The 19,960-nt window shown below is 37.8% G+C and overlaps 1 protein-coding gene across 1 annotated transcript in view; it reads left to right on the plus strand.

Moving 5' to 3' along the window:
- LOC150075048 (activin receptor type-1-like) overlaps nt 1–19,960 on the plus strand; it is a 134,758-nt gene that overhangs the window by 25,151 nt on the left and 89,647 nt on the right. Inside the window, exon 3 of the mRNA XM_090389085.1 lies at nt 15,028–15,235. Within this exon, the coding sequence (XP_090245211.1) occupies nt 15,028–15,235 (208 nt within the window). The remainder of the gene's footprint in view (nt 1–15,027; nt 15,236–19,960) is intronic.

Consider the following 19,960-nt stretch of genomic DNA (forward strand, 5'->3'; position numbering starts at 1 on the left):
TGTTCTACTTTTCTTGTGTTAAATCTTCTTATGTCCTCTCTGAGTCTCTTTCTAATGGCTTTGCATAACTCAGTATACTCAATTTTCTCCCTGTCAGTGTTTTTCTTGCTCTTCATTTGTCGTCTTTGGTTCATCATGAGAAGTGTTTCTTGACTAATTTTTTCTTCTTTGAATTTCTTTTTCCCTATAGGTTTCTTGGGCTTTATCACTTTCAGAAAGCTGTAATATTCCTCGTCGATATCTTGGTCCTGAGCAGTCTGCAGAAGCTCAAACCTGTTCTTAAGTTCCAGTACATACTGCTTTTTCTCCTCCTCTGTTATCTCAAAGACCTTTGTATTATTTACTCGAGTCAGTTTTTTCCTTTCCTTTCCTATATCTATATCAAGTGTACATCTTACCATTCTGTGATCATTTCCAACATTTACCTTATTCAGGACGGTAACATCATTCACAATATATCTTCTGTTAGTGAGGATGAAGTTGATTTCATTAGTTGTTAATCCATTTGGACTCTTCCATGTCCACTTTCTGTTCACCCTTTTCTTGAAAAAAGTGTTCATTACTGACAGTCCTTGAGATTCTGCAAATTCCACAAGTCTTTCACCTCTTTTATTTCTTTCATCAATTCCAAAATTTCCTATAATTCCTCTTTCTGCGCCGTTTTGCCTTTTTCCAACCTTAGCATTGAAGTCCCCCATAATAATAATGTAATGGGTTTTCTGCTCATCTAGAAGACTCTCAATTTCGGTGTACATTTCTTCAACCTCTTCATCATCATGGCTCGATGTTGGTGCATAAATCATTATAACCTTTAGCTTGTACCTCTTAGAAATCTTGAGTATTAGTCTTGACACCCTTGGTGATGTACTGTTGAATTCCAAAATGTTGTTTTTAAAATCTTTATGGACCAGAAACCTAACTCCACCTTCACTCCTTTCACTGTTTCCATTGGTGTACAGCAGATTTCCACTTGATAAACTTATAAGTGATTCATTTCTTCTTCTTGTTTTGGCCAAACCGATGATATTCCAATTCACATTTTCTAATTCCTTTTCCAGCTCTAATATCCTGTCTTCACCGATGAGTGATCTTAGGTTATAACAGGCCAAGTTCAGTTTCTGTGCATGGCAGCCTGGTTGTACCCAGAGATTCTTGGCACCTTCTGCTTCCACTCTGATCCTCTCGCTGCTGTAAGAGGGAGAGTGAAAGCTGCTGGGGACTGAGGGCCATTTGCTTTGTCGTGCATCTGTTAGTACACAGCAAATTCTAAAATAGCTGAGAATAGCATCATTTTAAGTATATCTCATTGTGAATACCTTCACAACAAGTTGCCATGATATTGCACTACCTTGAATAGTGCAATATCATGTAACGCTTTACCAATGAAATAAGAATAAGTTGGTGGTATCAGCTGAGAATAAGTAACTATTGTTACTTATTTTAACTATTATTACTTATTCTCAGCTGATACACTACCCAGACAGCCCCATTTCAAGGCTATTTGGCCTTTCCTCGGTAGTTGGGTAGGTACCCTGGTGATGCAGTGATGACAATTCAGTTTTGAGTAGAACCAGGGCTGTAGTGGAGGATTTTATTGACAACACTCCTGACATTACTGTAGACACAATTAAAACTAAATATTCTTCTGTAGTTTACACTGTATAAAAATCCCTTTGGATTTTTTTTAGGTGAATAGTGTATACCTTCTGTTTTTTGAAAGACTTGAAAAAACATATTATTATTAAAATATTTATTGAAAATTAAAAAATAAATTTATTAGAATTTAATTCTTAGGCAATACTTATAGTTTTATTATTTTTAATATGTATATGCCATATATATAAGTAAATATGCCGTGTGTGTGTGTGTGTGTTACTATAGTAAGAATATAATTGATACTATATAGGTACTCAAAGTGTATTAAAACATAGGCATAAACGGGCCATAAGACCAAAAAAACCTATAAAGACTAAGATAGCCTATGTTGGTTTACACTGTTATACCCTAGAAATAAACATAATTATCAATATTTTATAAAACAGAATAAAATAAAATGATTATGTAACATACCTTTTACATCTATTCAGATATTTCATAATAGATTAAATATACACACATACACACTGTATATGGGTATACACCGTATACTCTCTGGAATTTGATTAATAAGCTTGATATGTACAGTATACTCTCTGCATTTCTTAACATTCATAGAATATACCTTCTGCTAATTTTACAACTACATCACCGAGTATAACTCTACAATATGAGAGATGCCTGATGTTGTATGAATTGAATCAGACCAAACGCATTTTAGGGTATATGCCTCAGGCTGTATGAAAGTTGAACTGATGTACAAGTTTAGTTAGACCAATCTGAAGAATATTCATTGATCACAAATCTCTGCCTTTGGCCCTGCAGCCACCCAGCAATGCAACTTAGTCTTTCCCATAATCTCATGTTCCAGCTTATACAGTAACCTTTCATGAGGCACTGAGTCAAATTCTTTTCTGAAATCAAAATAAACTGTTGAAATTGTTCCCTATGTCCAGCTCATGAGTAACTGTGTCAAAATAGCTTACTAGGTTAGTTAAACAAGATCATCTCCTTAACAAAACCATGTTGTTGTGTCCTTCAGAATGCCATTTCTTTCTAAATGTCGCTTTATTGCACTCTTAATCATTGCCTTGAAGGTATTCCCTTCACTCTGAGAATTGTCTTTATGTATTGGCACTTCTCCAATCCTAAGGAATCTCTCTTGATTCTAAAGGTGCCCTCATAATTAACCTCAGCAGTTCAATACACTCTGGCCACCTCCCTCAAAATTTGTGGATATATGCTATCAAATCCAATAGTCTTTCTTGCCATTAGGCCCAAAAGGTTTTCTAATAAACAGTCATTTGTAATTTTAAAATCGCTATTTTCATATAGCTGAGCCTCACTTGCACAGCCTCTCCTTACCATGAAGAGTCTTTTATCATTAAAGACAGATGTGAAATACCTATTCACATATATTTAGATCAACTTGTAGCTGTTGTAGGCTTCAGTACTCATCACTCTGGAACGATTCCATGCTGTTTTTTTCTTGTTCTATTAGACCGGCCAGCTCCATATTCACCCATTGCGGTATCATCCTTCTTGTGCAGTATTTTCTTAATTGAATATTTCTTTATGGCTTATGTAATTTTTACTTTAAAGGTATTCCATAATTCAAATGTATTCACCCTCCATCTGCAGTCTGCCCAATTAATAGAAGCCATATAGTGCCTCAAAGCTGTCATAGTTCACTCTTCCAAAATTAAAAGCAGTTTCTTTACCTTTAACTACTGCAGCATCTTTCTTTATCTTCAAACTATGCTTGCATGATCACTACCTACTAATGGTTCCTTTATTTTAAGAACTGTGATGTCATCTGATTCATGAGTAATGATAAGTCAAGAATATTCTCATCCTTAGAACTTTTCCAGGTACTTAACATGCTGGTACAAATAATAATCATAGATTTTTTTTAAAAATAATTTGTTGCCCAATGGTGAGTTTCCCTCCCATTTATTCTAATCAATTAGGGGCACATTGAAGTGTCCCATTTCATCTACATGTAGAGACTCTTGTCATACTCTCCACAGTTTTCTTGTCTGTAGATTACTCCCACTTTCATTAAACATTTTCTTCCAGTTAATTCATAACACACAGATTCTTTGCTGGCAGAAACAACTTCTGAGTGAGCAAAAGCTCTTTTTTTTCACTCAGGTTGCTTGTGATAAGAAGCATGACCCCAAAACCTATCTTTTCTAAATACATTATACATACCATAGTGGAACTTGTTATCCCAAATTTCGGGGTGTAACCATGTTTCTGTTAGTCATTATGTTGGCATTAGTTGCTCTAACACCAGGAGTTCAAATTTAGCCATTTTATTGACAACACTCCTGACGTTACCGTAGACACTGTTAAGATTAAGTATTCTTCTATAGTTTGACCCTAACACAATCCTTGAAGTTATTTAGCCTTGTTTCCCTATCTTTATCATCCTACTTATTTGAAACGTTATCACCCTCAGAACATTTTTCCACATCAGTTGTTGCAGAAACAAACAAGAATTCCTGAGTTGAGTGTAGGCATTACTTTAACTCATATCATCAAATAAATTGTGCATCTATATTACCCTTCTCTTCCCCTAACTAGCAATGCTCCTGTACCCTTAAGGTGTCCTCAACGATGTTGCCAAAAATCCTTGCACCATCTTTGTTCAAATGAATACTGTCTCTGCAAAATAGATCCCTCCTATTTTGTCTGGGCAGAATTGCAGACACATGCATGTGATGGATCTTGTAACAAGTCACGGAATTTTTTCTATATTTATCCAACAAATGGTCAAGTGTGTTCATTTAATATCGTTAGTCCCCACATGAATAATAATGCTCTCTTTATCACCTCTTAAAATCTGATAATCTGTTGGTAACATCATCAGTTGTTGCCCCCAGCACATACCCTTGTTCTAGTTCACCTATCTTTATTACAAAAAATGTTACCCTTTTCCCTGATAATAGTCTTCCAATAGAACTAAATCTCCTTCTAGCAGAGCAATATGCACTTGACGAATTGGTGTGCATCACTTGACAGGTCACAAGATACTTCAGTCTGTGATGATCACCTAGTTACATTCGTTTCTAGGGCAGGGGTAAGTACTTGTTTCTTTGGTGATTCAAATTCCTCTCCTAATGCACCAGATTCTAATTTGAGATTATCACACTCCTTATAGCTGGCACAAAGAAAAAAATCATCAGTTGAGCTTCGTTTGTGTACTAGACCAGCTTTAGAATACGTACCACAGGTTGTACAATCGAAGAACTCATGACTTGCACTGGAAATGCCTGCAAGTATTTCCATCTGAGTCATGATGTCCTTGGGACTTTGTATTGTAAGGGGATCTTGTAACAAACATTGTTTAGGTAAAATTTGAACTTAGAAAGATTACAAAATTTAAATTTACAGTATATTATAGAATTTAAATTTACAGTATATTACAGAAATTAAATTGTACGCCAAAACTTTGCCCATTGGTGAAGTTGAAATAGATTTAAAACTTACAGAAATAAAATTTTAAACAAAAATTTTGTCTGCCAGTGTCAATCCCCTTCAGTTTTCACACCAGAGCCACTTAAAATATGTCTACTCTCTTTGACTGCCTAGAATAGAATGATGTTTTTCATAAAGACCAATCAAATCAATACATTAAACAGGGATTCATCAGAAATGTAAAAACATAATAAATTACATGTCTTTTTACTGTGTGTAAAACTGAAATTCAGAAGATTCCACATCTTTTAAACAAGATGTCAGGAGATCTGCACTGGATTTGTTTAGACCCCTTCCCCCCCCTCTGCAGTCCTCATTAAGTCATCCTGTTCTTGCTAACTAGGGAAATGTGCTTTACTCAGGGTTTTGAGGTGTAATCCCATTTATTCTGCTCACTAGATTTATTATCCAATTTTGAAGACTGCTCTTGAATATGGATTGAAATGGCAAGTCTTCACTGTATGGTACTGGAGTGTTACCCTATAGACTTTTTAAACTTTGTTATATCCACAATACAAAAGTTGAAGTTGACATGATGGTTTGTAGGATCTCTCCATATTTGAGGTATAGCAAAAGTCATACCTCTATGAGTACCATAAAAATGTCTAATTTTGACTGTCAATTACCATAGCAGATATGAGGCTGCACCCAGAACTTGTGTCGATGATACATATGCTTTTTCAAAATAGATTTTATATGCATTGCAAAACTTGGTGCTACTAACAATATTGTGAACATATACCCTGCTTTTGATATATACACTAAGTGATCACTGAATTATGGCGACCCGTTGACCACGAGGTACGACAGTGCAGAGTTAGTCGACCTACGTAGCATAGATAAGGTGTCAGTGGTTCAGTAGGTAGTAAAATTCCGAGCGTGATGGTAAAGGAAGTAAAAGGAAGAATTTATCGGACTTTGATAAAGGACAGATTGTGGGTGCTCGACAAGCTGGTGCCTCGATTTCCCGAATGGCTGAACTGGTGGGGTGTTCAAGAGCTGCCGTAGTTAAAATGTACCAGGACTGGCGTCAAAATGGTCAAACAATGGCAGAACTGCAAAGGTCAGCTAAAGGTTGATGTTAGAGGTGAGTGCCGGGTCGACTTGAACAGGTGCAGCACTGTTGGAGTTAACTACCCAATACAACATGGGCCAACCTGGAACAATATCTGGCATGACCATGCATCACATACTCGCATGTATGGGCTATACGAGCAGACGACCCCTACAGCATCGTCTCCTAACCAGGTTCATCGGTGTAAAAGACTTGCCTGGTGCAAAGAGCATGCAAGTTGGACATTAGAAGACTGGAAGAAGGTGTGCTGGTTGGATGAGTCATGTTATTAACTCCACACCATGAATGGCCGTGTACGGATTTGGCATCAACAACATGAGGCTCTTGATCCATCATGCATGGTATCAAAAGTGCAGGCTGGTGGAGGCGGTTGTATGGTGTGGGGCATGTTTCACTGGCAGGAACTCGGACCTCTGGAACAATGTGGAACATTGTTCCAGAGGTCCAAGGAAAATACATGTGGAACAATGTATCCACATGTAGTCACTATTATTAACTGCTTGTGACTGTGTACGCTCCGCTATGTTACACTTTTTCCCAAATGGCGATGGTGTCTTCCCAGATGACGATGCGCTAAGCAATCGGGCACTTGTTGTGCAGGAATGGTTTAAGGAACACAGTTCTGACTTCCAGCATGTCGATTGGCCTCTGAACTCTCCTGATATCAGTCCCATAGAGCACTTGTGGGACACTATGGAAAGGCATATCAGGCATCTGGATACACCAATCACCTCCATACCTGCATTGCTGACTGCATTACACACAGCTTGGTTGGCCATACCTTCTGAACACTTCCGACATCTTGTTGAATCAATGCCATGTCGGATAGCTGCTGTACTGAGGGCAAAAGGAGGACCTATGGCGTTATTAGGTAGGTCATCATAATTCAGTAATTACTCAGTGTATATCCATTCTGCTTTGGATATAAAAGATACTGTTTGCAACTTAGATCTAAATGGATGTCAGATGTACTGATTGAGATTTATGGCACACAAGAAAAATTCGAAGCCTACAGTAGATATAAACTAGTCTGCAATCAGGTCACAAAGGAGGTTAGGCAGGCTAAAGCAGATTAAGAAGAGTCTGGTAAAGAATGCGAAGACAAACAGCCAAGACCTTCTTACTTATGTAAATGCTAGAATGAAGAGGATGAATCACATTGGTTCACTAGATATGAATGGGGTAACTTGTTCAGGTTACTGACAAACCAAATAGATATTTTGCATCTGCATTCATACATGGGGAATTTTTTAGGGAAGGGTTTGCTAGAAGTGTATCAAATTCTAACAGGTAACTCAATTACTTTTTTATAACTGAGAAGAAATTGGAAGAGAAATTTTTGAAGCTAAAAGTAAATAAGTGTACATAGAGTGAATGGGATCTCTTCAATTATATTAAGAGAGGCAATGAATGAAGTGAGCGCCGACCGGGCTAGCCGGGTTGGTAAAGTGCCTGCCTGGCAACCCAAAGGTCGCGGGTTCGAATCTTGCCTCGGGCTTGGATCAAAGTACAGTAAACCCCCGCTATTCGTGGTGCCTGTATTCGCGGTCGCTGATTTAATATAAAATGAAACCTAAAAAAATGTGAATTTTAAAGTGTTGTGAACGTTTTCCACTATAAAAAAACATGGGCGTGGCTAAAATGATCTTTCCCGGTCAAAACAGCGCTCAGTGGGTGGGGGGAGAGGAGTGACAAAATCGCGAGTGTGGATGTTTCTCGCTAATCCTTGTTCAATATGTGTTATGCGCTTGTCATGGAAGGTTTAGTCGTTTGCTTTTAATTTATATGCTTATAAATTAAATAAATTTATCAATTTATAAATTTATATGCTTACAAAAGTGATAAATCTACCGTTTTGCAGTGTAAAACAGACTTTTTCGAGTGTGTTAACGGAAGAAAGTGACTTTATTGTGGACAAGTTCTTTCTAACCCGTACAAAAATATGGCTACGAATAACAAGGGAAATGTGAAAAGATCAAAGAAGGTGATGATATTAGCAAATAAAATTGAGTTATTAGACAAAATTTCTAATGGTGGAAGTGTCTCCTCAGTGGCAAAACATTATAAAATCAATGAGTCAACCGTACAATCAATCCAAAAATCGGAAGAAAAAATCCGCCATAGTGTCCGTGATAACGCGCTAATTGCTTCAAAAATTTGCTCTGTAACTCGTGATGTTAAATTTGGAAAAAGCTTTAAAAATGTGTATAGAAGACCGAACTCAAAATAAAATTCCGTTAAGTTCACTCATCATTCGTGAAAAGACAAAACTCCTTTATCAACACTAGCAAAACTGGTGATAGCACTGGCGGGATAAGTTTTTTAGCTAGCAAAGGCGCTGGTTTGAAAGATTTGTTTGAAATTTCTAATAAATATTACATTTAATATTAAATTGTTTCTTATTTTCTTTTCGATGCCGTATGCTTGCATTTCACTATGTACTGTCTATGTACATAGTCATATTATGAAGGTACATGTAATACATACATAGACAAAATTTTAGACTAGTTTTTCTTATATATTTCATACTTTGGAACGGAACCCCTTTATTACTGTGGGCGCCATAACTCAGTATTCGCGTTTTCGGTATTCGTGGCATTTCTCAGGAACGTAACCCCCGCGAATAGCGGGTGTTTACTGTACTGCAAAAACCTTGGGAGGTGCATTATGGCCACAGAAGCCGATGCGCCAACAACTACAAAAAAAAAAAAAAAAAATGAAGTGAGCAAACCTTTAGTCATAATTAGGAGAGGAGAGCACTCTTAAGTTCAGGGAATTTGTTAGGGAAGGTGATGCTAGAAGTGTATCAGATTCTAACGGGTAATTCAGTGATTTTTTTTATAACTGAGAAGAAATTGGAAGAGAAATTTTTGAAGCTAAAAGTAAATAAGTAATTAAAGAAGATTAAAAGAAGAAAAAAGTAAATAATAATGGGATCTGTCCGATTATATTAAGAGATGCAATGAAAGAAGTGAGCAAACCTTTAGTCATAATTATAAGAGCACCCTTGAATTCAGGGGAGGTCTTTATGGACTGGAGATCTGCAAATGTATCTCCAATTCACAAAGGGGGATCAAAGGTTAACATGAGTAATTGCAGACCTGTAATTCAGGAAGGAACTGATTAAAGAAGTAATGTAGAACCATCTAAATGGCAATGCAATTATACTGCAGTCACTGCATGGATTTATTAAGGGATCATCTTGTCTGACTAATTTGATTGGATAATGTGACACAGTGACAAAGGAACTGGATGCAAAAATTAATTTTGACGTCATGTACTTAGATTTCAGAAAAGCTTTCGATACCATTGAACATAAAATACTGGAGTTCAGCTTGGAGCAGTGTGGTATTAAGAGCAAGTTATTGCTACAAATAAATCGCATACCTGAACTAATGCATTAGTTCAGGTATGCAAGAAAGCAAGCTTATACAGCATCAGCCAAAAAAAAAACCTTCCCATTTCGTCCATCCGGTCACTCCAAATGTTTGTCTAGTTCAGCCTTAAACTTATTTAAGCTAACAACTTCCACAACAATAGATGGAAGTCTGTTCCAGCAATCAACTACCTACTGGCTAAGGGCAAACTTCCACACATCTATTCTACAACTGTCTTTCTTCAATTTGAATCTATGCCCCTTCAGGTGATTATTCTGAGCAAGAGGAAAAATCCCCTCAGCATTGAGCATGCTCAAACCATTGAAGACTCTATACACCTCAATCAGATCATCTCGCAGGTGCCTAGTCACCAGACACTGATTTGCAAAACTTAAGCCTTTCTTCATAAGAGCAACCCTTTGTTCCATTCACCAATCTTGTTGCCCATCTCTGTACTCGTTCTAGCAACACTACATCCTTCCTAAAATTAGGTCACCAGACCTGTATGCAAATACTCAAGGTGTGGCATAACCATTGCCTTATACGAAGGGATAATCACCTCCTTGTCTCTGCTAGCAAAATTCCTATATACCATTTACAAAACTCCATGACCTGCTCTTACAGGATCATTTAGACAAGACTTCAGTTATAGCTCGGACACAGCATGGCTTTGTTAAGGGGAAGTCTTGCCTGACCAATTTTATTGGATACTATGATGCAGTCACAAAAGAACTGGATGCAAGGAATAGCTTTGATATTATATACTTGGATCTTAGAAAGGCTTTTGATACTGTTGCACATGGAAGACTGCTACACAAATTGGAGCAGTGTGGCATTGGAGGCAAATTGCTGCTATGGATAAAGGGGTGGTTGAGGGGGAGAAGACAGAGAGTGGTAATCAATGGACACTGCTCATCGTGGACTAATGTTATTAGTGGAGTCCCTCAGGGCTCAGTGTTGGGTCCATTATTGTTTTCTGTATTTATAAATGATATTGATGATGGTATATCAAGCTTAATGTCCAAGTTTGCAGACGATACAAAGGTTGGCAGTGTTGTCAAGGACACTACTGACACTATGCTGCTGCAACAGGATCTGGAAAGGTTGAGCAGATGGGCTGAGAGGTGGCAAATGAAGTTTAACATTGACAAATGTAAAGTACTACACATGGGAAACAGCAACCCCAGAGCAACGTATCAACTCTGTGGTACTACACTGACAGTGGTAGAGAATGAAAGGGACTTGGGGGTGGTTGTGCAGGCAGATATGAAGTTCTCTGAGCAGTGCAGATGGGCTGCAAGAGTAGCTCATGGTGTATTGTCAATGATATACAGGAATTTTTCCAGCAGGGATAAGGAGGTGATTATTCCCTTGTATAAGGCAATGGTCAGGCCACACCTAGAGTACTGTATACAGGTCTGGAGGCCTCATTTCAAGAAGGATGTAGAGCTGCTGGAACGAGTACAGAGAAGGGCAACAATATTAGTGAAATGAACAAAGGGGTGCTCTTATGAAGAAAGGCTTAAGTTTTGCAAATTACAGTGTCTGGAGACTAGGCACCAGCGAGGTGATCTGATAGAGGTGTATAAAGCCTTGAATGGTTTGAGCATGCTCAATGCTGATGGGATTCTTCCTCTAGCTCAGAATAATCACCTGAGAGGGCATAAATTCAAATTGAGGAAAGACAGATGTGTGATAGACGTGCGGAAATTTGCCTTTAGCCAGCGGGTGGTTGGTTGGTGGAACAGACTTCCATCCCTTGTAGTGGAGTTGATAGCCTAAATAAGTTTAAGGCTCAGCTGGACAGGTATTTTGAACGAACAGAGGGGTGAAGTGGGTTTTTTTTTTTTGGCTGATGCTGCATAAGCTTGCTTTCTTGCATCAAATGCCTCTACTAATGCTAATACAGCCGATCTGCACTGCTCAGAGAACTTCATATCTGCCTGCACAATTACTCCCAGATCTTTTTCATTCTCCACCTCCCTGAGTATAGTACCACACGGTACGTTTCTCTTGGATTACTGCTACCCATATGCATTACTTTCCATTTGTCAATGTTAATCTTTGGGTGGCACTTCTCAGCCCATCTGCCTAACTTTTCTAGATCCTGTTGCAGTAGCATACTGTCTTTGGCAAACCTGCTAACCTTTGTGTCACCTGCAAACTTGGACATTAAGCATGATATAACTTCATCAATATCATTGATAAATACAAAAAATAACAATGGGCCCAGCACCAAACCCTGGGGGATTCCACTAATAACATTAGTCCACGTAGAGCAGTGTCCATTTAGCATTAGCATTTAGCATTAGTAGAGGCATTTGATGCAAGAAAGCAAGCTTATGCAGCATCAGCCAAAAAAAAAAAAAAAACCACTTCCACTTCACCCCTCTGTTCGTTCAAAATACCTGTCCAGCTGAGCCTTAAACTTATTTAGGCTATCAACCTCCACCACAAGGGATGGGAGTCTGTTCCACCAACCAACCACCCGCTGGCTAAAGGCAAATTTCCGCACGTCTATCCTACATCTGTCTTTCCTCAATTTGAATTTATGCCCTCTCAGGTGATTATTCTGAGCTAGAGGAAGAATCCCATCAGCATTGAGCATGCTCAAACCATTCAAGGCTTTATACACCTCTATCAGATCACCTCGCTGGTGCCTAGTCTCCAGACACTGTAATTTGCAAAACTTAAGCCTTTCTTCATAAGAGTACCCCTTTGTTCCATTCACTAATCTCGTTGCCCTTCTCTGTACTCGTTCCAGCAGCTCTGCATCCTTCTTGAAATGAGGCCTCCAGACCTGTATACAGTACTCTAGGTGTTAATTTTGACTTGTGGATGTCTTATGTCCAAATTGCCTTTTAGAAATATTTGTTTGGTTTTTTCAGGCGATATTTTGACCATGTGTGCTCACTCCTACAGCTGCAAGAGGGCGGCATTTGATCTTTGCTCTACAACCACTCGCGTGTTACCTTTTATAAGGAAAATCATGTCATCTGCAAAGGCCAGGCTTTCTACAGGGCCCAGATCCAAGGCCAGAAATCCGTCCAGAACAGTGTCCCAGAAGAAAGGGCCAAGGATTGAGCCCTGTGGGTAGCGTTTATTCACAGGGTGTGTCAATTCCTGGAATCTTGTACGTACTGAGACATTTCTGTCTGTAAGGTAGCTGTTTATTACCTTATAGAGGTTTTATGGGTCATTTGCCTGGCAGAGTCTTCTAAGGTCACTAGACCACCAGAGTTAAGTCAAATTCCCCAGCAAAGTTAATGGAGATTGCCAGCATATATTTCTCCTCTGAGTTTTTCACTGTTGTCAGTAGGTGGTGCATGGCATCCTCCGTAGAGTTGCCCTGCTTAAAACCATACTGATTGTTTCAATGTAAACCTGCTTCTGTGTAGTATTGAGCTAATCTACTATACATTAGTCTTTCGTATATTTTCCCTGTTACAGGGAGTGGGCTATTGGTCTATATGATTTGGGATCAGTAGGCAGTTTCTCGGGGTTTTTGGGAATTAATCTTAACAGATTTTTTTTCCATATTTTTGGAAATATGCCTTCTGTCATACAGTTATTATATAGCGTTATTAATTTTTCTGGTGCTATTTCTGCTAATTTTTTTTTGATAATCTCAACATCTAACAGGTCAAAGCCTGGGCATTTATTGTTTTTGGTTTTGGATAGTGCTATTTCTAAATCTTATATAGTAAAGTGTGTTTAGGATCAAACGGCACCAGGGGTTTCCCCCATCAACGTAGTATACATTGTGGGTGTGAAACAGAACACTGTCAATGCCAGGGGTTTAAAAGTGTATGGATTTTGTACATGTGTATTGTCGTGTACCGTTTTTCATCTGGTCATTTAGCTGTTGGACCCCTATTGGGCCCCCTGCTACCCACACTTAGCCCCATGGAGGCAGACCAGGTATGCCAATAATTTAAATGGTACTCTGGCAGTCCCTGCCACCTAATTTCCTGAGATTTCAGTGGCAAGGGCCTAAAAAAAAAACGGGAGAATTACGCTATAATTTTGCTATGCCAAAAGGATCGTGAGTGATTTGAATTTGGATATTTCTATTTTCCACTATGTGGGACGTACACTTGTGTGAAGGTCGTGAGTGATTTGAATTTGGATATTTCTATTTTCCACTATGTGGGACGTACACTTGTGTGAAGGTAGAGTGGGGGAGAGACTGAAGGCTAGGGGGAAAAGTGAGAAATATGAGGACAATAGAGAAGGCATCCCCAGGAGGAGTGGCCTGTGAGGCTGCCCATGCCCCATGGGGAGGAGACATAGATGCCGTCTCCTCCCCACCACCACCAAGGAAAAGGAATGAAAGTGAACCAGGCAAGGCTACCCGGCTTAGATGCATATTGCGAGCTGTAAAAGTCATTGTGGGATGGTGTCCCGTCCAAGATTTTAGGATAGTATTTCTTTGGTTGATGTCCCATCCAGGGTTGATGTGAAGTCTTTCATGGGATGTGTCTCCTCCAGGATTTATGTATGTGCATGTAGTTGACTCCTGTCCATGGTGTAAGTCCATGGGGCTGTTTCCGTTGAGGTGTGAGATCGGGGACGATTTGTAGGCAGGGAGAAGCTTGCTGTTTGCTGGTGGTTTGTCAGAGTCCGGTGGTTCAGTCAGTGATGCAGGATGCACAGTTGATTGGTTATTGTTGCAGTTGTGGCTGTGGGTATGTTCATCTTGTGAAGAGGTCCTGGGCAAACTGGGTAAATGCTTTGTAGATGTCTTCTTAGATTAGGACGAAATGTTCCTGGTTTTGCAGTGACAGGTGGATGTGCATAATAAGTCGGAAGGTCTTCGTACAGGCAGCAGTGGTACATTAAGTGTCTCCAGGTTTCATGCTGGCCACAGTAGCACAGAGGGGTGTCGGTGAGTCCGAAGCCTTGTAGTTTATCCCTTATTGCCTCATGTCCAGTAAGCAGATGGGAGGTAAGAAGACCCTTGGAGAGCCAAGGAGGATAGTTGGGGTAAACCACTTGTATGTTGGGTATAAATTTCCTGGTAATTTCTCCTTTAGTTGATGTCTGTCTAAATCTTATATAGTGTGACTTCATCTGCCAGTGCTCCATTAAATAACCAGTCACTTCGTGTATGGTAATGTTTACTGTGAAGTCAAAAGCAAAACCAGCTGATTGCTTTAGTAATGCCTTGTGTTGATATTAAAACAAAGCCATAAGATATATACCTAATATAAATTGGTTGCCATCTAAAGTGCAGCAGTTCTTACTGGATTTAGAAATAAGAAAATTGCATTTTCTTTCTTTCTTTAGTGTCTGGCACTTGAACTTGAATATAATTGAATAATTTGAATTATGTTTTCAGTTATTTGGGCTGAAAAACTTTTTCATACCCTCCAATTTTATATGTCGGATTTGTATATTACATGCATCAGAGCAATAAAGATATCATAAACTTCTTTAAGATTTATAATATTCAGTACTCCATAATATGCCAACTGACATATTGTTTAATTTTAGTGCTACAGCTTTAGTGTAATAAATGCTTATGGTGATCTGCGTCATCAAAAAGGATGTGTCTTGTTTGAAGATCGATTGAATATGCTTTGCAGCACAAAACATCACACAGGCAGCAGACCTCATTCAGGACAATATAGTGGGCATTGCTGTAAAGGAAATTTTTGTAATAATGGCTCTTTCCCACTAATCACTCCAAAACCTTTACTTGGTAAGTCCTTGAAGGGGAAGTGGGGGATGGCTGAATGCTAATTTGATTTTATGGATATTAAAATTTGCATAGTTCTCCTTGTTTTTTTATTCTTTTTTCTTTCAGAGGAGTTTTTTAGCTTCATGTTAAGAATTAAAATGTAATGCTTATTGGCCACATGCATACCTATATGAGATATTATGCAAATTAAATTTGCTGTGAAAATCAATAAAGTCCCTTTTTGGTGGATTTGATTTGCATAGCATTCCATTAGATTTGCAGATGGTTTTGATATTAATTTTTTAATTTTTTAAAAAACTTTTTATAAATTTACATCTTGTGAATTGTCAAAATTATTAGTTTATTGATATCTAAATAAGGGATTGTTTCTCTACACTCAGCGTATTCAGTACAAAACAAATTCCTTTAACTCATGGGGCATCCAACCATTTTTGGGGATTAGCAACATAAAAAGCCAAAGATCTTTTTATCCCCACCTCTAATTATGCATTTTTAAAAGTAGCATTTAATTTTTGTTCATCAGTTTGCATATTTGCTGTTTTAATTTTTTTTTTTACATTTATTAATTAAATACACAGTTATTTACATGGTTATAATACTGTTAAATCTTGATAAAGATAGATAGATATAATATAGAAAACTTGAATATTACTAAAAACCATAGCTGTCAACTTTCCAGATTTTGACAGTAAATCTGTCTTTTTTTTTTTTTTTTTATTCTATTTGATCCCCTCTATCTTCTTTGCAAAAATATCATTTTTCTTTGTCTTTTTCTTTTCACAAAAAATAGAAAAATTCCATTAAAATTTGAATTTGTTTTCTTGATTTTGTTAATGAATACAACTGTGATAAACACCTGAGAATGGTTTGCTGTGATTATTTAGTAAACCATTCAAAAAAAAAAAAAAAAAAAAAAAAAAAAAGGGTTTTATTCTTTCTGTAGGTTTTTATTTTCAATACAAAGCATAGGGTATGATGCTCCTGTCTCAATTTAGAAAGCATAAAGATTAATAAAAGAACTTAGTTTATTAAAAACTAATACAATTAAAGATTTGTTTTCCGTAACTTACATTGCCAATAAAGTCTAAAAATACAAGCCAAAACATCACACTCCCTTGCCAGCCAATAAGTTACAAAAAGCTGCCTTCTGTATCAGTCACAGATACAAAAGACCAATGAGAGACAAGTGCAGAGACAGCAAAACTGGTTCCAGTGAAGTGTTACTGTCAAATATTTAATACAACATATAGGGCCTCCATAGCCGAGTGGTCAGGAGTGGGAGTGCAGTAGCACACGCTCTTTTGAGTAGACCAGGGTGTAAACCCCTGACTGCTGAATATGGTCGATCTGCCAGTGTGGTAGATTATGGTACATTTTCCTCAGCATGAATTGTTGAGGAGGCTTCCATTAATAATGGCTACAGTTTACCTTTTTTTTTTTTTTAACCCTTGAAGTATTGCATACAGTGTTAATTGTTAAGCAGCACCGAGTGTCCCCTCCCAACTCTGCACATATATACTCTGTGTCACAGTATAAACTCTGTAAAGGCCAAACTCTGTTGTTCCTCAGGCCATTTAGCCACAGTGCCCCCCCCCCCCCCCAGTGGGATCACACATTGCCATCCTCTGCCCCAGGGAAGCAGGCTGAGTGTAGTAGGGAATAGAAAGGTCTCTGTTGGGGTTGAATCCTAGACAAAGCCTGAGCTTTTCAAGGAGGGCCCATTAAAAAAAAAGAAAAACACAAGAGGAAAAGGTAGTGGAAGAGGCAGATGAAGATGAACAGCTGAAGATAAAGAAGGTGGATGATAGAAAGAATTTTCACCTGGAAATAGGAAGTTAAAGCGATAGAAGGGTACCCCTGTGAAAGGAGCCCATCCTCCACAGGGGGGTTGATAACAGCAGGAAAAGATTGGTGGTGGTAGAGTCAACCCAACAAAAACGTGACCACCAAATACAGAGGATGCAGAAAAGTCAGGGAATGACCACCGCATATCCCCGGAGCAATATGGCCTTAGTTGCTAATGCCCCTAAAAACCAAATAACAACCACCCAACAAAAAGATTGATATGGATAGTGGGGAAGGGAGACAGGGATTGTAGAGGATTAAAGTCATAGGGCTAGGATGCCCTATGTGGGGAGAAGGAAATTGCACTGTGGACATGCAGTACTGTACTTTGTTAGTAATCCCATACCAGCCAGGCCAGATGAAGCCGGTGTCAGCAAATCCCACATCATGCCTCAGAAGAGGAGATATGACATCAGCAGGGCAGGGATGGGTTTTCTGGTAGATTGCCTCCACTGCAGTCTAATTTGGGGGTCCTGTTAGAATAACACATACTCCAATTGCGCACCTGTCATACATAGTTTTTTTATATATAATATGAATGTATTTAGAAGTAGACTGAATAACAGTACATAACACAACACTCATATTTATCATCTTACTTTCATCACCATACAGACAGCAGGCCACAGGTGTTACCTAAATATAACAACTACCAAGGCACCACCTTTTTTTTTTTTTTTTTTTCCCTTTATACTAATCACAAACATTCATTTGGTCACTGCATAGTTTACACAGGTGACCTGATATTCATCCAAGTTCATATATAACCTGCAAGAATAGCTAATTTAATTTAATTTAATTTTTTAATATGTATATTCAGGGTACAATAGTTAACACTAATAGGACATTCTCATTCCCAATTTTCACACACTTGTTTGCTCGCAATACACTACCCACTGAATAGGACAGCAATTTTTTTTTTTTGCAAGTTATGAAATGGAACAGAACTAAATGACTTTATGAATAAATTTGGTAAATTGTTTTGTCAGTGACTCACTACACTGGTGTGCAAAATTTAAGGACCAGTTAGGTTTTCAGAATTTGTAGCTTCTCATAGGAGTGGCCTGGATATGGGAAAAGCATACCAAAGGAATCTCGTGAAGTACAGAAATGATGAAGGAAACAACACGACACAACAACGGAAACAAAAAAGTACAGAGGGACTTTATTCAAAAATGGCAATATAGCACTGGCTGCCATGATACAGATGCATCACTGCCAAAGATGGAACAAAGGGAAGAGGTGGTCCTCAGTAGGAGATATGGCCACCCTTAATGTCAATGCAGGCTTTGCACTGCCTGTCCATACTTAGAACAATGTTGATAAGTTCCTGTGGTAACACCGTCCATTCCTCTGTCAGCTCCATCTTCAGCTGGTGAACATTTTCTGGTGGGTATGGACATGCTGCTAGGCATCTCCCCAGAGCGTCCCAGATGTGTTTGATAGGATTTAGATCAGTCTGGTCTCTATGTACTTAATTTTATTTTTGATGGCAAACAGACTATTGGAGTACCCACGGGTTCACAAAATTACAGTTTAGTTTCAAATTTATTCTTATACTACTATGAAGATGTATATATTACATGCAACCAAAATCATAACTTTTTAGCATTTCGCTATGTAGATGATATCCTTGTTTTAAACATAAATTTTGAATCCATGGCTAAAGCAATATACCCTATTGAACTTATCTTGAATAAAGATTAAACAGATAATCAATTTGCCAATTTTGTACAACTTCCTATTACTCTCGGAAATACTTCTCAATCATATAGTACAGACTTATTTGATAAAAGATGTAAATTTAACTTTAATATTATCTACCTCACCAATTGTAACTTCAATATTTCTATTAAAGTGCATAAAAATATTATATGTACTCAAATTATCAGACTTGCTAACATACGCAGTAACCATATATTATTCATCAGTTCCTTATGCCTACTATGTAACAAATTAATTAAAAACAATATCCCTATTTATTTTATCAACTACAATTTTAATATTGTTGCTCATTTTATCAAACACAAATTTGGATATAATTTACTTCTACCAGGTCAGTTCTAATGCATATTTGTATAGATTTGATATTGAATGGTGGTATTTCCACCACTTGGAGAGTAATAACTTCACATGACTTCCTATAGAATGATCTTTCTGCTTCTTTACTCTCTAAGTTTCTCACTCCTGTTACAACTTTTATTCTTATCTTTAATACAAAAGTAAGGATATCTTTCATTGAATTACTTATAATTATATTTACTGTCATTCTGACTTATCTTATTGACAATTCTTATTTTAGGTACCACTGCAATTATGGTTTGTTACATTTTGTGTATATTTAACTACATTTCTCTTCCTATCCTGAAATCCCCCTGTGTGTCCTAGAACATGCACTAATTACTTGTCCAGTATTTGTAGCAGAGTGCCGAAACTACTTTAAAGATCTAATAACCAAGCATCACTCCCTCACTTTTAAAACTATATTGGAAGACAGGAAAATATAACAGATGTTTTTCAGTTCCTCAAGGAAATAAACTTCTATAACCAAATATGAAATCAAATGTTATTCCTGTATTAAGCTATACACACTTCTTGATCCTTCAAAAGTATTTCCAGCAAAACACAAGCACAAAGAGAACTGCCGTATAAAGCCTTCAAGGTACATTTTAGCCACAGTAGATCAATCAATCAACCTATTCTGGATTTTCAAGGACTTCTATATATTGAATTTAATTTTACTTAAAGCTTATCAGAAGATTTTATTCATCCTATGTAGTATCTGGTAACTTGAATCTGCAAATATTTTTATGCTAATTTGAATATATCATCTAATGGTCTCCAGCACATCACTGTGGATCTTATACTACCCCTTTCCTT

This window comes from Mastigoproctus giganteus, chromosome 14, assembly GCF_048544385.1.
Source record: "Mastigoproctus giganteus isolate SK-2022 chromosome 14, ASM4854438v1, whole genome shotgun sequence".
NCBI lineage: Eukaryota > Metazoa > Arthropoda > Arachnida > Uropygi > Thelyphonidae > Mastigoproctus > Mastigoproctus giganteus.